The sequence below is a fragment of the Ictidomys tridecemlineatus genome, chromosome 6 (assembly GCF_052094955.1).
Source record: "Ictidomys tridecemlineatus isolate mIctTri1 chromosome 6, mIctTri1.hap1, whole genome shotgun sequence".
Taxonomy (NCBI): domain Eukaryota; kingdom Metazoa; phylum Chordata; class Mammalia; order Rodentia; family Sciuridae; genus Ictidomys; species Ictidomys tridecemlineatus.
This window is the reverse complement of record NC_135482.1, coordinates 119,834,003-119,851,543: the sequence shown is the minus strand read 5'-3', so window position 1 is coordinate 119,851,543 and position 17,541 is coordinate 119,834,003. Positions and strand designations below refer to the sequence as shown.

At 41.9% G+C, this 17,541-nt stretch overlaps 1 protein-coding gene across 10 annotated transcripts in view; it reads right to left on the bottom strand.

Moving 5' to 3' along the window:
* Spata13 (spermatogenesis associated 13) overlaps positions 1-17,541 on the bottom strand; it is a 331,833-nt gene that overhangs the window by 30,590 nt on the left and 283,702 nt on the right. Inside the window, exon 1 of one of the 10 annotated variants that reach the window (XM_078015688.1) lies at positions 5,075-5,285. The exons of the other annotated variants lie outside the window; for them this stretch is intronic. Coding sequence (XP_077871814.1) covers positions 5,075-5,129 — 55 coding nt within the window. The 5' untranslated portion in view covers positions 5,130-5,285. Of the gene's footprint in view, positions 1-5,074; positions 5,286-17,541 lie in introns of those variants that run through there. 10 annotated transcript variants of the gene reach the window in all.

Sequence of the window (17,541 nt, the reverse complement as noted above, 5' to 3'; positions counted from 1 at the left end):
GGCAACTGATTCAAGATGAACTTGGGGGGTCAGGAATCACCAAAGGGCACCAACAATGCAGCGCTGCTTTTTACAACACCTTCCTATTTGCCCACAGCCTGTTGGAGCTTTGTCCTCATGACAAACAAAAGGTCTCTTTCCCATATGGCTTATTTTTTACATGCTTAAGTGCCAGGATTTTAAAAGAACTAGACTGGAAATCAAAGATCTGGATTTGAGTCCCAGAGTGGCCATCTTGGGAAAGGCTTTGACCTCTCTGACCTCTGTTTTCTCATTTGTCACAGAGGAAAATGTCCCTGCCCTGGATAGCTAGCTGAGAGAGGGAGGAGGGATGAGAAGGCAGGTGTGGAGGTGAGAATTAAGATGCCAAACTTCAGCTTCAGCAGGGCTTGGTCTGAAGACAGTACTTCCACCGTGGGCCAGCTATCACCAGCACAGTAGCTAATGAGCAGCACCCTTTCCCAGCCAGCAGGCTTCTCAGAGGGGATTTCCCTCATCTTATTTTGGGGACATTCCCGGGCTTTGAAGAATCTGTTAAAAACATGTACTTCAGAAAACCTCCTGCTGATCACTCCTACTGACTTCCTCAAGATTGAGATAAGCAATTTGGACTTCCCATCTCAAAAGCGGAAATGGCTGGCAGAGGCAGGCAGCTGTGTGCACAGACCTGAGTGGCTTTCACAGGGAGCTGCTCCAAGGGTTGAAACCATGGCTGAATGCCTCAACCCAGAAAGTGACCCTCAAACCACTGAGATGCACACAGAGGGAACAAGCAGTGTCAAAGCATGCCACTTGGCTGCCAGGGCACCCAACCCACTCCTCCTTAATGGTTCCCAGACACCTAGGTTACTCAATCACATGGAGAATGTTTAGAAAAACTTTCTCAGCAAACACTCCCATTCTGGTTCAGTGGTCCTGCCCCACTCAGGACCACTGAGTCAAGATGGGTGGGTGAGAGTGTTTGCTGAGAATCTGTCTTCATAAAGCTCCCCAAAATGATTCTTTCTGATGCCTGGCCAAATTGGGAACCAATGGACTTTCAGACTAACCTTACTTAAACTACATAACAAGAATGGATTATGCAAGAGGCATGTCTTTCACTGCCTATCCATGCAGGAAGCCACAGGTTGAAGAGAAATGGATTCTGATTGCACAGAAAGCTCTGCTATAGCCATCTGGTACCAAAGAGTATTCTCTGTTCCAATAAAAAGAGAAAGATCTTTTTGCTGACTTCTCCACATGCAGCAACCTCCCTCCCAAAACAGCCTGTCAACTTCCGAATCGTCCTTCAAAAGTTTGTCAGTTCCTGGTGATGAATTCCATGATTTTTCAGTTCTCTTCTCACATTATTCCCTGATCCCCTACAGTAACAATCTGTCTTCAATGTCCTAGAAACACCTTACTTCTTTCAAAATACTTACCATGTGTATGTACAAGTTCTTACATTTAAGTTAGCTTATAGCTGCTCCCTTGACTTTCTCAAGGATGAGGAACATGCTTACTAGTCAGTGCTAGCTGAATGAATTACAGCATGAAATATCTTTCACACTCTAGAATGTAAAATATCACTGTCACCTAAGTCACTTTTAAGCCCAATGTAGACTTTTAAACCATTCTCCATAAATAGTATTTTTTAATCTTTAGAAATATTGAATGATAATATAATAAAAAAAGGGCCCCAGCCATGAACATAAGTGCCCTCACTGATACCTCTCACAAAAGTCTAAGGATTGTTTAAAGATAGTCTCCCAGCCATTATAGACATGGTGGCACGTGTCTATAATTCAAGCTACTCGGGAGGCTGAGGCAGGAGGATTGCAAGTTCAAGGCAAGCCTGGGTAATTTAGTGAGACCCTGTCTCAAAATAAAAAATAAAAATGATGTAGCTCAGAGGAAAAGAGCCCCTGAGTTAACTCCCCTGTACTGCAAAAAATAAGATGGTTCTCCCAATATATACAGCTTTACATCAGCATACCACTTGGGGCCATGTTTGACTTTGGCTGCCCAGAGCAGACAGCAGCCAGTTATATTATGACTAAACTAAATTTGTAGCAAACTTCTGAAAATGGGTATAAAAGTCTTTAAGTAAACTACCAGTAAATAAATTCCACCCCCCTCAATTTAAAATGAAAACTTACCCTAAAATTGCCTCACATATGCTCTAGATCACTTTTTGAAAGAGCCTGACCGTGCTCATCTGTAAAATGGGTCTCACGGGACTTGCAAGGGTAGGTCTGCACCAGGAGACTGGGCAGCCAGCACCTCTGGGATCCCCCACCCACCCACCCCACACACCACCAGCCTAGCAGCTCTGCTTCCTCCTGCTCTAGGTTGATCTCCATCCTGTTTCCTATTCAGACCTAGGATTCAAGTTTGGGGTTTCTCTGCATCTTGTTTTGAGCTCTCAGGTTTTCTTTTTCTTTTTTTTTTCTTTTTAAATGCAGTGCTGGAGATTGAATCCCAGGGGCTCACACCTGGTAGGCAAGTGCTCCACCATCGAGCTACATCCCTAGCTCTTTTCAGTTTTTTATTTGTGTTGTGACAGGGTCTAAGTCGCCCAAACTGTCCTTGAACCTGTGATCCCTCCTGCCTCAGCTTCCCTAGTTGCTGGGATTACAAGTGTGGGCTGCCAAACCCCACTAAGCCCTCGGGTTTCACTTTTGGCTTGTCCCTAGGTTTCTGTTTCCTCTTTTCAGCTAGTTGCTGTCCTTCCTTGGGTTTCTGGCACTGATGATGGCTTTTTTTGTCCACCCTCTCTGGCACCTGAGGATCTGTGCTAGAAGCGTCCTCTTTTCTTTCACTCACAGCCAGTGTCTCACTGACCCTTACAGCTCCCACAGTTGCCTCTCACTGGCTAACTGGTGGAAGGAACCCAGCAAGATTCCAGCCAGTTCCACTGCATCCCCCGAGTGAGCGATAGTGTACTCCAGGCATCATACTCAGCCTGACATAATCATCTGTGAGCCTCACAGCATTCTGGATTATTACTGTTCGTTTATTGAGGAGGAAACTGTGGCTCAAAGAGGTTAACTACTCCCAATGGCAGGGCTGGATTCAGACTAGATGTGTATGCTCCAAAACAATCCTGGGGAGTCTGCCTCGCCTCTGGCCTCACTTAACTCATATCAATGGGAAGGGCTCCCTGTCTATTCTCACTGGACGTCCCCCTAAGGATCACCAAAGTATCCCAAAGGGCCTCACAAACATTCACCAGCTTTTTTCAAGTGAAAGCAAACCCACCATGGGTGAGCTTCATTCCTTATTTTATACTAGTTTATCATTTACGGTCAATTCACATAGCACTTGTCATTTTACCATACATGTGCATGTAGTATAACAGACCTGTCTTAGGAACACACTGCTCAAGGGAACTTTCGGAGAGGGAAGTGAAGACAACTCCATAGCTGGCCTTTCCCAGCAGGGAGGCCTAGGAGACAGCTGCCAGCCCTTTACAGCCAGGACCAGTCCACTGAAGCTGAGGCCAGGGTGAAAGGGGTGCTCTGGCACAGGAGCAGGTTTCTCCCAATTCCGTAAGGGTATGATGATGGGAAGGGGAACAGGTCCCCAAAATCCATTTCCAAAGGACAAGCTTTCCAAGGAAAGCTTCTGGCATGCTATGAGTCTTTAGCAACACAGAGCATTCCTCTGAGAGGCTGAGTCAGGCGTCTGTCTCCTGGGTCTCTACATGAATGTGGGAGGAAGCAGCTCCGGATCATCTCCCAGGCCTGGAGGAATGCTGCAGGTCAGAGGGAGGCCACCATCCCTCCCTTGCAACAACTCCCAGAGTAGGACACCCGCTCAGCCCCTCCTTTCATCCTGGCCTTACTCAGTGGGTACTGTGTGGGATGCTGGCATTACTGAGCCCTGCCACTTGAGTGACCAGCAAGGCCACTGTGAAGGTAGGGTTTGTGTTCTCAATATAGAAATCTGGGGGCAATTCTTTTTCCTTTTTCTAAATTTGGGTTAGTGCAATGGAACACCAGTCTGATTCTGACAATCAGCCAGAGACAGAAGCCATAACCACATCCTTGTCTTCTCCAGGCCAGCAGAAAAACCAATCAAAACAAGGAAGAAAGCACAAACTCCAAACAGTATTGCTCTGACAAGGCCTAAGGCTGCCTTCAAGCTGTCACCTACGATTTTCATTCATTTCAGTGCAAGCTACTGGCGTCTATTTAAGGCAAAAACAGAGACAAGAACTGTTTTTAAATCTACTGTATCTGTTACAGCAGCCAGAGAAAATTCTTTTTGTGTAGTAATTTTTCTTTAATTTAAGCAAGTAAGAGAATACACAGATTCTTTTAAGAATACTTGGATCATACTTTATAACTTCTTAGCATAATATTTCTTTTGCATTCAAATAGGGACTAGTCCAGTAGTCAATACTTAGAAAAACTAAGAAGTTAGGGTGAGTGTAATAAAGAAATTAAAAATACAAAAAAAGGGTGTGATGAGACGGTGAAATAACCGAAGACTAGGCAATATCAATTTTGAAACAGTATTCTCCCCAAATCAATTTACAACCTCCAATCTCACTCCTAAATTTAGCCAGGAACATTTTTATGTATTTCAACCTCTTAAATAAAGAAAATTTTTAAATAAAGGAACAGTTTTATGTATTTATAACCTCTTAAATAAAGGAAATTTCATGAAATGAATAAGTAGTAATCAATAACAGTACCAGTAGCTAAAACCAGACCCCACGGCTCTTACAGAAAAAAAAGACCATGCTTAACTCTTACTATTTTCTCTTTCATTCTAAGTACTGTGCCATGAACAAAGTTAATCTCTTTGATGGACTATGTCTGCAACGAAACCTCCCCTCAGGACCCTTTCCTGGGAGGAATGAGCTTTATTGTACACATTCACACCTGACCAGAACACACACACACACACACACACACACACACACAGAGAGAGAGAGAGAGAGAGAGAGAGAGAGAGAGAGAGAGAGAGAAGGAGAGGGAGAGGGAGAGGGAGAGGGAGGGAAAGGGAGAGTGCACAAACTGCAACTTGGAAAGAGTCGAGACAGCAGAGTCTCCTGGACAGAAGGAACCATTCTCTGTACACATACCCATGTGAAGGCTTTCCAGACTCCAAAATCTTGCTATTTCCCCTCTAGCTACCATCCTTGCGACTGAAAAACAGCAACATTCAGCATTCAGGGCAGGTCAAGGGTGTGGCAGAAACCAGTATTGGGGAAGATAGGCAGGCTGGCAGTTCGGGAACTGCAGAATCGCTATTCACTGCTTCCCCGCCGCCCTGTGGATTCCTGGCCAGAGTCTGCCCAGAAACTGACAGCTCACTCTGTGTGACCCAGGGCTAGCTGCTCCAGCGACATCACAACGCGAGGACTGTAGGGAAGAAATTCTAAACTAAAGCAAAACCTACACACACCAAACCCCAGCACACTTACAGCCTGTCAGGGGCAGTGGAGAGCCTTGGTGACTGTGGTAGAAATGTGTTTGCTGCTTTTAACTGTAATCTCCAAACCTGAGTTAGACTTTCACAGAGCTTTTCCAGAGGCTTTTATTTCACCAGAGAAAAGCACAGAGGTCGCTTGGTTCAAAAATTGAGTTAGGATTTCACACCATGGTATGACAAAAATTTGAGTTATGATACTGTATTATGCTAACTGCAAATTTATAAAACCACTTTAAAAGAGGGATTTCTTATTTGAAAGATGCACAAGTAAATAAGTACATGTATACCCTACTCTGTGCAAGTAATATGTATATGTTTTTTTTTTAAAGAGAGAGTGAGAGAGGGGGACAGAGAGAGAGAGAGAGAGAGAGAGAGAGAGAGAGAGAGAGAGAGAGAGAGAATTTTAACATTTATTTATTTTTTCTTAGTTCTCGGCGGACACAACATCTTTGTTGGTATGTGGTGCTGCTGAGGATCAAACCCGGGCCGCACACATGCCAGGTGAGCGTGCTACCGCTTGAGCCACATCCCCAGCCCTAATATGTATATGTTACTATGTAGAATATATATCCTCTAGCCTGGGGATAGCGCTCAGTGCTAGGGTGCCTGCCTAACATAAGTCAGGCACTGTGTTGGCTCCCCAGCACTGTAACAAAACAACAAAACAAACAAGTTGAGGTGCTATAAAGTGCAGTTAAAGAATTTTTTAAAATAAAATATTTTTCCTCTCTAATGAAAAAATGTGTTTCAAAGGAGGTTCTCTCTAGAAAACATTATGGGTTATTTTTATCTCCTCTCTACTTTTCTGTATTTCCCAAATTGTCTTACAATAAGCAAGGTTCTTCTTTTACATTGTGACACTGTTAACAAACAGTGTGCTTCCTTCAATTTCTTCATGACAGGAAGCCACTGCCTTTTAAACTTTATGAACAATGAGATAATATACGCAAAGTAGTGATCACAAGGTCATAAATGTGGGTTTAAAAAGCCATAGTGCCAATTAGTAAAACACATGCTTTACAGTGGTGAGCCTATGTTCAAAAAACCTGTTGCATCATGACTACCTGGTGGACCACAGCTAAATGAGGGAACATTTCCACTAGGCATCTCGGTCTCCTCATCTGTAGGGGGTACAGGGGAAGAGGGACTGGAGTACCAATAATCCTCATTGGATTGTTAGAATACACTATTTTCAGAACAGCATGGGGAATTAGTAAATCTTAGCTGTTGTGCTGCTACTGTCGCACAGAAAAACACTGAGGTCCCTACTAACATGCCAGCTCTCATAGAAATCACAGCACCAGGGACTAGAGGTGTGGCTCAGTAAAGAGCACTTGCCTAGCATGTGCAAGGCCCTGGGTTCCAATCCCAGCACCACAAAAAATACAACAAAATAAAAAATCATGCACAAACTCAGAATGCAAAGCTACACAATTATAATACCAGTGTTGACTGTATTACTGTGTTGAAGGCTTTTCTAATCTTCAAATATTTATGGTTGTTTCTATTGAAATGTTCTATCCCATGCTTGAATCCAGCTAAGTAAAGTGTTCTGGGGAACTCATAATTTCAAAACCCCACAGGAGATGCACTCCCCCTCTTGCCATGTATAACGAAGTGAGAAGAACTAGGTGCTGGCTACCTGACATTGAACTTCCAGCCTCCAGCACTGGGAGAAATACATTTTTTTTCCTCTATTAAAAAACAAGCAGACACACCCACAATAAAAGTGAAACACATACTGGGAATAACAAGCAACTAAATCAGTTTCAAGCTTTTTCCTTCACATTTATTTTCGGTGCTGGAGATTGAACCCAGGGCCCCACCATGCCAGGCAAATACTCTACCACAAAGTCACATCCCCAGGCCCTTCACAAGTATTTTTAAAAGATAACTTAAGAGTCAAATATTTAAAATGATTAATAGTTCGTACAACAGGGGTACGTTTATTCTCAATAAATATGGTGCTTTATTGAATTATAGACTCAAAAGATACCCTTTTTTAATAGCAGATGAATGTCATGTAAAGTTTCCTAGTCTACCTTGTGGAATGCTAGCTGCCTAAGATGATCCATGAAAAGTTTGAAACCTACTGTATGCTTTATCTACTCCTTGGACACCCCACAAGTTCCATCAGTAATAACAGGCATAAGAAGTCCAGCCGGCCAGTTGTGTAATCTTGATTAACATGGAGCTTCCCAACCTTATTTGGTCAGAGTTTTCTTTTTACTATAACACATTACTACTCCAAAGAGAGTGTCTATAGCCTCACCAAGGGACCTGCAGTCCAGCAGTATTCACAAGACCTGGGAGTGGGTCAGACATGAAGATTGCTGGGCCCAGCTCTGTGGACTGAGAAACTGCCTTTCTACAATATTCCAGGTTGTGCCAATGCACACTCAACTGTGAGAGCTGTTGTTCTGGGCAACTTTCTGTTGTGTGTTGTCCACTGTTCTTGTGCAGCATTCCTTGAGAAACCTTGCTATGAGGCGAAATCCTGAATACCAGTGTGCTGCTTTCATTGATTCAGAAACTAAAGAAAACTATGAAAGGAAGGAGTAAGGCATGGTTTTAGTCAAGTGAAGAGATAAAATTCCCAACACTGAGAAGCAAAAGCAGCGAGAAGTGGGAGTTCACTCTTATGGGCATCCATTCTAACAAAGGCAAATAAATTCCACAGCACTTTCATTTTCTTAAAATTGCTGGTTTTCAAAAAGAAAAAGCTCCGTTGCCACAGGTCCTTTGTTCTGTCTGTTTGCACTTTCACTTTCCACAAGCATCTGGTACAGGACAGCTTCTGTTTCCCAGAGATTTTTTTTTTCTAAGTCCAGAGATGGGGTCAGGGATTAGGAGCCTTGAGAATTCAGGACCTTAGAAGAGAGGTACTCACTAAAATAAACTTACTTTATGGGGCATTCCAAATGAAATAAAGATAAAAAAGAAGAAAAAAATGATACCTAAACAAATGCCGAACTGAAATGTGGTATCTTCTCTAAGGATGTTCACCTAGCAATCTATTTTTGGAAGAAGCCACTACTAAAAAGAGTATAATAGAATAAGTTTGACCTCTAGTTAAAAAAAAAAAAAAAAGTTCACTGATTACAGCCTATATTTGCCAAATCAATAAAAACACTACAACAAAAACCTTCTGCAGCCAGGAGTGGTGGTGCATGCCTGCAATTATAGTGAGTGAGGCAAAAGGCTGAGGCAGATGGATTGCAAGTTCAAGGCTAGCCTCAGCAACATAGTAAGACCCTGTCAACAGAAAACAAAAAGGGCTGGGGATGTAGCTCAGTGGTAAAGTGTCCCTGGGTTCAATGCCTTGCACCAACAAAAACAAAAACAACTTAAGGATAGTGGAAAGAAGTCATATAATCCTGCTCCTCTCCCAAATTCCTTTGGGCAAGAGATCATTACAATATATTATTGGTACTGGGCAACACAAGAAGTAAGCAGAGAGTCAGTCCCAGAAGTGAAGAGAGCCAAATTATATATTAATATCAAATATGTAGCAATCAGAATAAAGTAAATGTTGAAAACACATGGAATGTTCTGATCATTTTGTTGTATAAATACAGGAATTTAAGGTTGGTGTGTTGATGCACACCTGTAATCTAGCAATTTGGAAGGCAGAGGATGGTATGTTCAAGGCTAGCTTAGGCCAATTAGCAAGATCCTGCCTCAAAATAAAAATGAAGAGGCGGGAGGAAAGGTTGGGGATGTAGCTCAGTGGTAGAATGCCCCTGAGTTCAATTCCCAGTAGCACTAACATCACCACTACCATCACAACGACCACCACCCCCACTGGAAAAAAAAAAAGAAGCAGGAATTTAAATTACTTTAGAGAAAGTGGGCCTAAGACCCATATGTATTTACATGCATATTCAAAAGAAAGGCTATTGGAGAGGCAAGTTAGTAGTAATACCTCAAATTCAAAGCAGTCCACCTTTCTACCCCTCCAGGATTGTTTCCTGAGATTGAGTAGGTAGTCATTAAAGCTGAATTTTTGGTATCTTAAGTATAATATGGTACAGATCTTCTTATATGCATACCTTCTGATGGTGTGTAGAATTAGCACTGCATACCTACTTAGCAACCAAAGTTTCCCAACTGCTGCTTTTTCCCCAAAGCAGTAATTTTCCAATGTTAATGTCATAGAGATATCCAGAATGGAGGAATATCCTAGGAACTTTGTTTCCCCTGGGTTTTGACATGCTTTTATTCCCAAGAGCCACGGGGCAGGTGCTGAGAGTAGGAGGCCCTGGAGGGCAGAGCAATGCTATTTTTGAGCACAACACTGCTCAAGGACAGCTATCACCTCATTCAAGGAACAAGAAACCCCTACCTCTGGTTATCACTGGCTGGACTGACCAATGGTGCCAATTCCCACACCAGCAATGGCTACCCCAAACCAAGAGGAACATAACCAAGATCTATGGGCACTCATTAGCCATCTCCCACAGCTAAAATGGATTTGTTATTTCTAAAGCTGGGATGGCAGATGTCCTTAACAGGAAATAATTTGCAGCATTTGCTATCAGTTATTCAGAACAATATTCCCTTATCCATTAGCATAAATAATTGAGTACCCAGGGTGATTCCTTAGTTCTGAATGGATTAAAAACAGACATTGTATTATTAATCTCCTGGTCGGTTATGCCAGTTTCCAAGGAAATCTAAAAGACATTTAATGCTATGTACAACATACCATTTTCTAGCATGCACTGAATTCAACAGTAGCCACTGTTTCAGCACACCGACTGCTCCTGATGGTGACGGCAGGCTGACTGGCACAGGCTCTTCGCCACAGAAGGAAAGGGTTCAATCACTTACAGCACAGAAGAACGAAGCCGGAGTTAGAAGAACAAACTGTGAAAAGCATCCAGTATGCGTCGAAAGCAATGATAAAGGAAAAGTGCCTTTGTGCCTTCAAAGCTACAGCTGTTCATCCTAGTGTCATGTGGACTTGAACACATAAGACTGTGGAAAATCTGCTCTCGGTGGCTTAAATGAACCCTCCCATCATTACCCCCACCCATAGCCTATGCGCTCCAAAAACTGCTCCAAACAAGACATTCTGTACCTGGGCACTGACTAGAACCTGGATTAATGCAGAAACAAATAAATCATAACTGTCCTTTAGAAGACAAGGCACTTTCTTCACTAAAGGCCAGCACTTTCCTGTCCTCTGTGTGCAGGTTTCATCCTTCAAGGTCTAATAAATATATCTCTGCTTTTCTGTAGTCTTCTTTGTTCTCTTAACTGTTGGACCTGGTTAGGACACCAGCCCCACTATCTACTATTCAGCTGCACTTAGCTGAGCTAGGGAAGGTTACCCACTACCTTCAAGCCTCAGACTTCTTGCAACAAGCCAGTAACAGACAGACTACTGATACTTGGAAGTTGTTTGCCAGGTGTCCAGAGCGCTTAACTCTCCCTCTTCTTATGTTTATCATTCCTTCCTCTACTTTTAAAATCCACTGTCTGAAACTCGGTAAGGAGACACGTGATATTTGGAAGAAGGTTCATTCTTCAATAGTTCAGGAAGATTTGAACAAATTCAATTTTTAAAATGGAGAAGGTTTTAAATGAAATCTCATGAGTTTGCAGGGAAAATGTTAAATACTTTATCATGTTTTTCTGAGCAAGAACTGGAACACTATGTTCTTTAAAAAAAAAAAAAAACAAACCCTGATTATAGGCAATGATAAGACATGAAATACCAGTGAAGAGAACTGCTATTGGAGCTAATGTAATCTCCAAGACTTGCAGGCAATATAGTTTCAGGCACTGATGTTCCTGCTTGTAATCCTTGTTCCTGCACACAGAAGCCTTTCATAATTTCTAAATGCCTTGGACTCTGTGGAATCTATGCTATCTCTCAGCAGGCTCAAAAGACAGTGACTTTGCTGTGTACCATCTTAGCAGTCAGGAAAATACTCTTACTGCAAGTACTTGTCTAAAGATAAGTAAACGAATCCAACTTGTTTTAGAGATAAATACAACCAACACCCAATGTTCCTTGGCATGAACATATAAAGTGGAAATGGAAAGGAAGAAGGAATTGGGCAAGACACGTGACATTCACACCTAACAATCAAAACCCTGGGTCACCAACACTCCAACCAGCTTTCCAAGAGCTCTGTTATCACCCAAAACAGGTGCTCAGCAAGTAAGACCTAATTTGATATTTTCTCTGATTCATTACTGAAAGAAAAATTTTGAAAAGTGATTTAAATAAACAAAACATAAAGTGATGATCTAAGAAATGGAGATCAAACAGCAAGCTTTAATGGTGTGCTCACAATTATCATAAAGGCACCTCAACACCTGTTGTGGTTTCTTCTTCTTCCCATACTTGTAACAAAATGTTTACTGGAGTCTCTGAAAACACTGGATAATGACTGCAATTTGAGGTCAAGAAAATCAATGGAAAAGATTTGGTTAAATTTTTTCCCCTTTAATAATATGAGGGTATAGATTGTAAATTTGTTTAACATATATTGGTATAATAATTAGAGAGAACATTGTTCCTGATAGTCTCCTAGCCCCCTAGCCCTCTAGGGCTTTATTTGTTAGATGACATGACTTAGCTAGGGTTAAGCCGTTAGTTAGGGTGGTTAAATAAATAACTAGAACTCTGTTCACTGCTCATTACTACCCATGTCCCTGCACAAATTAATGCTTTCCTGATTAGCTACTAATATTTATTTACTACATACTTTCTGTGAACCAGATCATTCTTCTACATCTGTGAGGTAGGTAATATTAATTAATTTCTCCCATTGCAGCTGGGTCCAATGGTACAGGCCTTAATCCCAGCTGAGGCTGGAAGATCACAAGTTCAAGGCCAGCCTGGGCAACTTATAAAAAAATTAAAAAGGACTGGGGATGTAGCTCATTGGTAGAGAACCCCTGAGTTCAATCCCTAGTACCAAAAAAAAAAAAAAAAAAAAAATTCTCCATTGCACTAAAGATTCTGTAGCTGATCAGTAGTTACCAAAGGCTGGGAAGAAAAGAAAAACTGGGTAGTAAGCTTCCTTTGGGTTTTATGAAAAGGGTCTAAAATTACATAATGGGGATGGCTGCATAATGCTATAACTATATTAAATATCACTGCATTCTACATAAAAAAAAAAAGACTGTAGCTAACTAAATTGCCCAGGGTTCGACACCTAGTCAACAGAAAATTAAAATTCAGCTCTGGCTTTCTAACCCAAAGTTATGTTAATAAAATTAATTTTCACAAAAATAATTACATCAATATGCAGCCAGAATAACTATTTGAGACCCCCCACCCTTTAGTGATTCATTAATTCTCTGTATCCAGAATTTTTAGTGCCTTATTCGGGTGGCCCTCCTAAGGAAAAATACAAGTATGCTACAATCTGTTTCTAACCGAACTATCAATGTGTAAATCTGTTATATCTAACAAAATATAAATAGGAATTTTAATTTTTTTTTAGTTGTCAATGTACCTTTATTTTATTTATATGTGGTACTGAGAATCGACCCCAGTGCCTCACACATGCTAGGCTAGTGCTCTACCACTAAGCCACAACTCCAGCACTAAAATATAAATAGGAATTTTTAAAACAATGAACACCAAAAAACTAAGGCAGAGGAGGAGAAGAGGATGCAGGGACACTTTTTTTGAATCATTATTTATTTATGGTTTTATGTGGTGTTGAGAATTGAACCCAATGCCTCACACATGCTAGGCAAGTGCTCTATTACTGAACCACAACCCCAGTGCCAAACACAGAGTTTTAATAAATTTCTTAACTTTACTATAAAATTTTTCAAAAAAATATGCTTTGGTAATTCTTCTGGTTCACTTTCATTTAAAAAAAAAAATGAAGCCAGGCATGGTGGCACATGCCTGTAATCCCAGCAACTCTGGAGACTGAGGCAGGAGGATTTCAAGTTAGAGGTCAGTCTCATCAATTTAGCAAGCCACATTCTCAAAATGAAAAATAAAATGAACAGTGGTCTAACTCACTGGGAGACAGTACCCCTAGGTTCAATCCACAGTAAATAAATAAATAAATAAATAATAAAATAATAAACAAACAAACAAATAAATAATAAAAAAGGACTGGAAATGTAGCTCAGTGGTAGAGAATTGAAATGATATAAACACTCGGTATTTTTAATAATTCCTCTAACTTCTTCAATGTTGGTATATTAAATAATTCTAAATCAACGAAGGGAACTTTCTGATATAAAGGTAACATTGCTATTTCCATAAAAACCATTTGATAAGAATTGGCACATTCTGGGGGCTGGGGATGTGGCTCAGGCGGTAGCACGCTCGCCTGGCATGCGTGCGGCCCGGGTTCGATCCTCAGCACCACATACCAACAAAGATGTTGTGTCCGCCAAGAACTAAAAAATAAATATTGAAAAAAAAAAAAGAATTGGCACATTCATTTTAATGAGCTTTCAGATAGGGCAAAAACAAATCATTTTTAATTAATCCTTAGCAATATGGGATATTTTCAGCCATAAAGTCAGAAAACCATCAACACAGATTAAGCTAAGTAGATAAAATACTTCCATCTTAAAGCCTTGACCCCTCCCATAGCCTTCTACTTTGTTCTGGTCCCACCTTAGTGCTGATCTCAAACTTTTAATCAAAGTCACCAGACAGGCTCCTCCTCACCCTGATGGGGTTTTTTTGTTTGTTTGGTTTTTTGCTGAGTTATCACTATGGCCTCGGAGCTCTTGGCTTACGTCTTCCCCTTGCCTCAGCCTTCCGAGGAGATGAAAGGACAGGCATAACCCAGTCTTGGCTGCCTTTGACACTTGGTTATGCATTTGCCTAACTCACCCACTCAAAGCCCCTGGCTTCCTAGTATATCTGGGACTCTACTTACCTCTCTGGCTACTTTTTCTATCACCTTTTTGAACTTCTCCTTTTACTGGATCCCAAATGTTCTTGATCCTCAGTACTGCCCCAAAGAGCCTCTTCTCATGCTCACCCTTCCCCACCCCCATGACTCCCATGTGGTTATACCTCCAGCCTGGGTCTCCCTCCCCCTCGCCAGACCTTATAATCCAAGGTGATGACAACTGAACTGAAAACTGGCTCCTATTCCACCCACCTGAATAGGAAACAGCTCCCCAACCATGTGCTCTTCTGGTGTCACCCAGGCATGGTGACAGCAAGACCTCCTTTTCCTTTGCCCAAAACATCCAGACAGTTTGCTTGACCTCCAAGTTCTTCATTTCTCCAGTATCACACTCATTTTCTAGTTCAGGTATCTGTAGCCACTAGATTAAGAAACAGACTCCTCCCACGAGCTCCGCAATCTATCCAATCATCTCTCTAAAATGCAAATCTAACCATCTCACTCCACTTAAAACACTTCAGTGGTTCCTGGTTGCCCCAGGCTCCTTCTCCTTCTAGTAGCTGGATCTCCAGTCTAGACCCGCCTTTAAGCCCTTCCCCCTCACCTTCACCTTGCCATAGCCTCAGGGATCTACAGCTTTGAGGTGGAAAGCACCTGGAGCACAGGGGACCTGCCTAAATGGCCAGAAAAAACAAATGAAGTATTTATGCCATAAACATCTTAACTTAAAACATGTAAAGATGCATTTATTCATTTTGTCATGATATGGAGAGGGACTCTTAGTGTACATCTTTCTTGTACAATCCACATCCACAATGCTTCAGTTATGATTCCCATTTCTGGCTTCTTTAAAGTATAGCAATAAAACCAGAGACACTAACAAAGCAATCTGGGTACAAGATTCCTTAGTTTTTTCAGTTGTGCTTTAAGGATATGGTTTACCTACCTGACCTCCTGCCCGGCCCTAAATGATCCTGCCACCAAAACTCCTCCCATAATCTGGGCTTGCTCCCTACCTGCCAAAAGTAACTAACTCCTGTTACTATATATAAAACCAGGAACCTCATGGTCAGTAGCCATTTTATCCCTGAAAATGAGCCACATCAGGTGTTTGGCAGATTATAAAGAAGAGCTTCCTGACCTGAAGTCTGCTCCCCACCTCTGTCATTTGTACACCTTGTGCTAACAGTGCTAGGAATTGGAACCCATGGTCTTGTGCACACTAGGCAAGCTCTTTACCACTGAACTACATCCCTAGCCTAGCAATCTATGTTTATTGAGCCTCTCCAAAGTATTCAAACTCATTTTCATAGACTCAAAGACTCTTTGGTCTCCTACTTACATTTCTTCAGCATATATGATGTCTAAATAAGTTCCATAATTATAATAGTAAACATAACTGCTGTAAATAGGCTTGGGGTCATGACCTTGAGCATGGACTCATGCAAGAAAACAACAGCTTAGGGAAACAGACATGCTGCAAGCTGGGGCCTTCTGTCAGGTTGCTCCACAGAGGCAATGAAGAGCAGCTCTCATCTGAGAAGTGGAAATGGGTTGAGGTTTGCATTGTGTCACCCTGCTCTTGGTTTCTCCAATGTGCTCCCCTTTCTCTGGTCTCCACTCTTTGCATATGCTGTTCACTCAGCCTGGAATAACTCCTAACAACAAATTGGACTATTTCCCTCATCAACTCTCAAATTAGATCTCATTACCAGAACCCCCCAGAGCTGATTAAACTCCACAGGGGTATCTACACTAGCAGTTGTGTGAGAACACATTCCAGTTTCTTCATGACCCCCTAGTCTCTAGCAAAATGCCTCATTAATAACAGGAGCATAAAATATGTGTTAAATAGATTCCTAACCATGGAAGTATCTCTGAAACCAAGAACACATTTAAAAAACAACTCACAAATTTACAAAAAAAAAAAAAAAAGCAAACTAACTAAATAAATAAATAAAATTGAATAAAATCTGGGAATAGTGATGTAGCTCAGTGGTCCCTGCATAGCATGCACGAAGCTCTGGGCTTGAATTCCAACATCATAAAAACAAGACAAATCCAACTCAGAAAGGTAGCAGCTTGGGTATTTCTTTAAATAACATCAATTTTTGTCCTAATAGCATGTCCTGAAGCATTTCCTAGTAATACAAACTTGTCAATGTGCCATAACATTTAATCAATGTACCTTTTACAACCAATACTAGTTCCTTACTAGGGAAAAGTAAACAAATATTTTAAGGGGATCTTTTCCATTTCTGAGTGACGAATACATTTCACTACAAAATCAAATAGAAGAATTAGGAGTTGCACTTACAGAAAGAATGTCCCCTTTGAAAGATAAACCCCACTGTGTTTTGAAACTACTGGGTCTTAAACATATTGGAAAATGTCTTGGCACATTTCTTTTTTTCTTTAGATAAACCAACCTTTGATCAGCGCAGGATACATTTAACAGAAGAAGAAAAAAAGTGATGTTCTGGGGGCCGTTGAGCGGTCTCCGCTCGCGGATGGAGGGGCGGAGCGTGGTCCCACCAGCTCTGCGCTCAGGCCTGCAGCCTGGCCAGCACTGCAAGGGGCATTTGCTCCTTCGTTTATAAGGCCCTCCAAGACCCACTAAGGCCCATCCAGCTCAGTCAGATGATGTCACATGTGCTTAGACCTTTCTCATCATGGGGGGCTAGGGACAGATGTCCAACAGGTGCTACCCCGCCCTTCCCTGCGGAGCACTCCAGGGCTCCCCAAGCAGCTCCTGGAGGACCAGCTCCCAATTCATTGTGGAGGAGGTCACAGGCTAAGCCAGGGCCCGGGAAGGAGCCAACATCCTAGGGCGGCTTGCATAAATTTATCTAATTATGGCACCTCCCGTACGAATGGTTGGCTCCAAAAGACCATAAGTGAACGGAACTTCCAACTACTAACTAGGACCCGTGTTTGTTCTCTCTCTCCTCCTCCCCCGCCCCGTGTGTGTGTGTGTGTGTGTGTGTGTGTGTGTGTGTGTGTGTGTGTGTGAAAACAAAAGCAATAATCAGTATCTGTGCATCTGTAATACTTTTTGCTTGTTTTCTTGGAATGTTTGAAACCTAGGAGATTTTCAAAATCAGTTTCTTCACCAGTCATTGACCAGCTCTGATGTGCTTCACAGATGGGTTGGTCATCATGCATAGTCTTTCCTCAGTATCTGGCTGGGACTGGTTTCAGGATCCCCTGGTACACCAAACACTGAGGGTGCTCAAGTGCCTTATATAAAATGCTGCTGTAT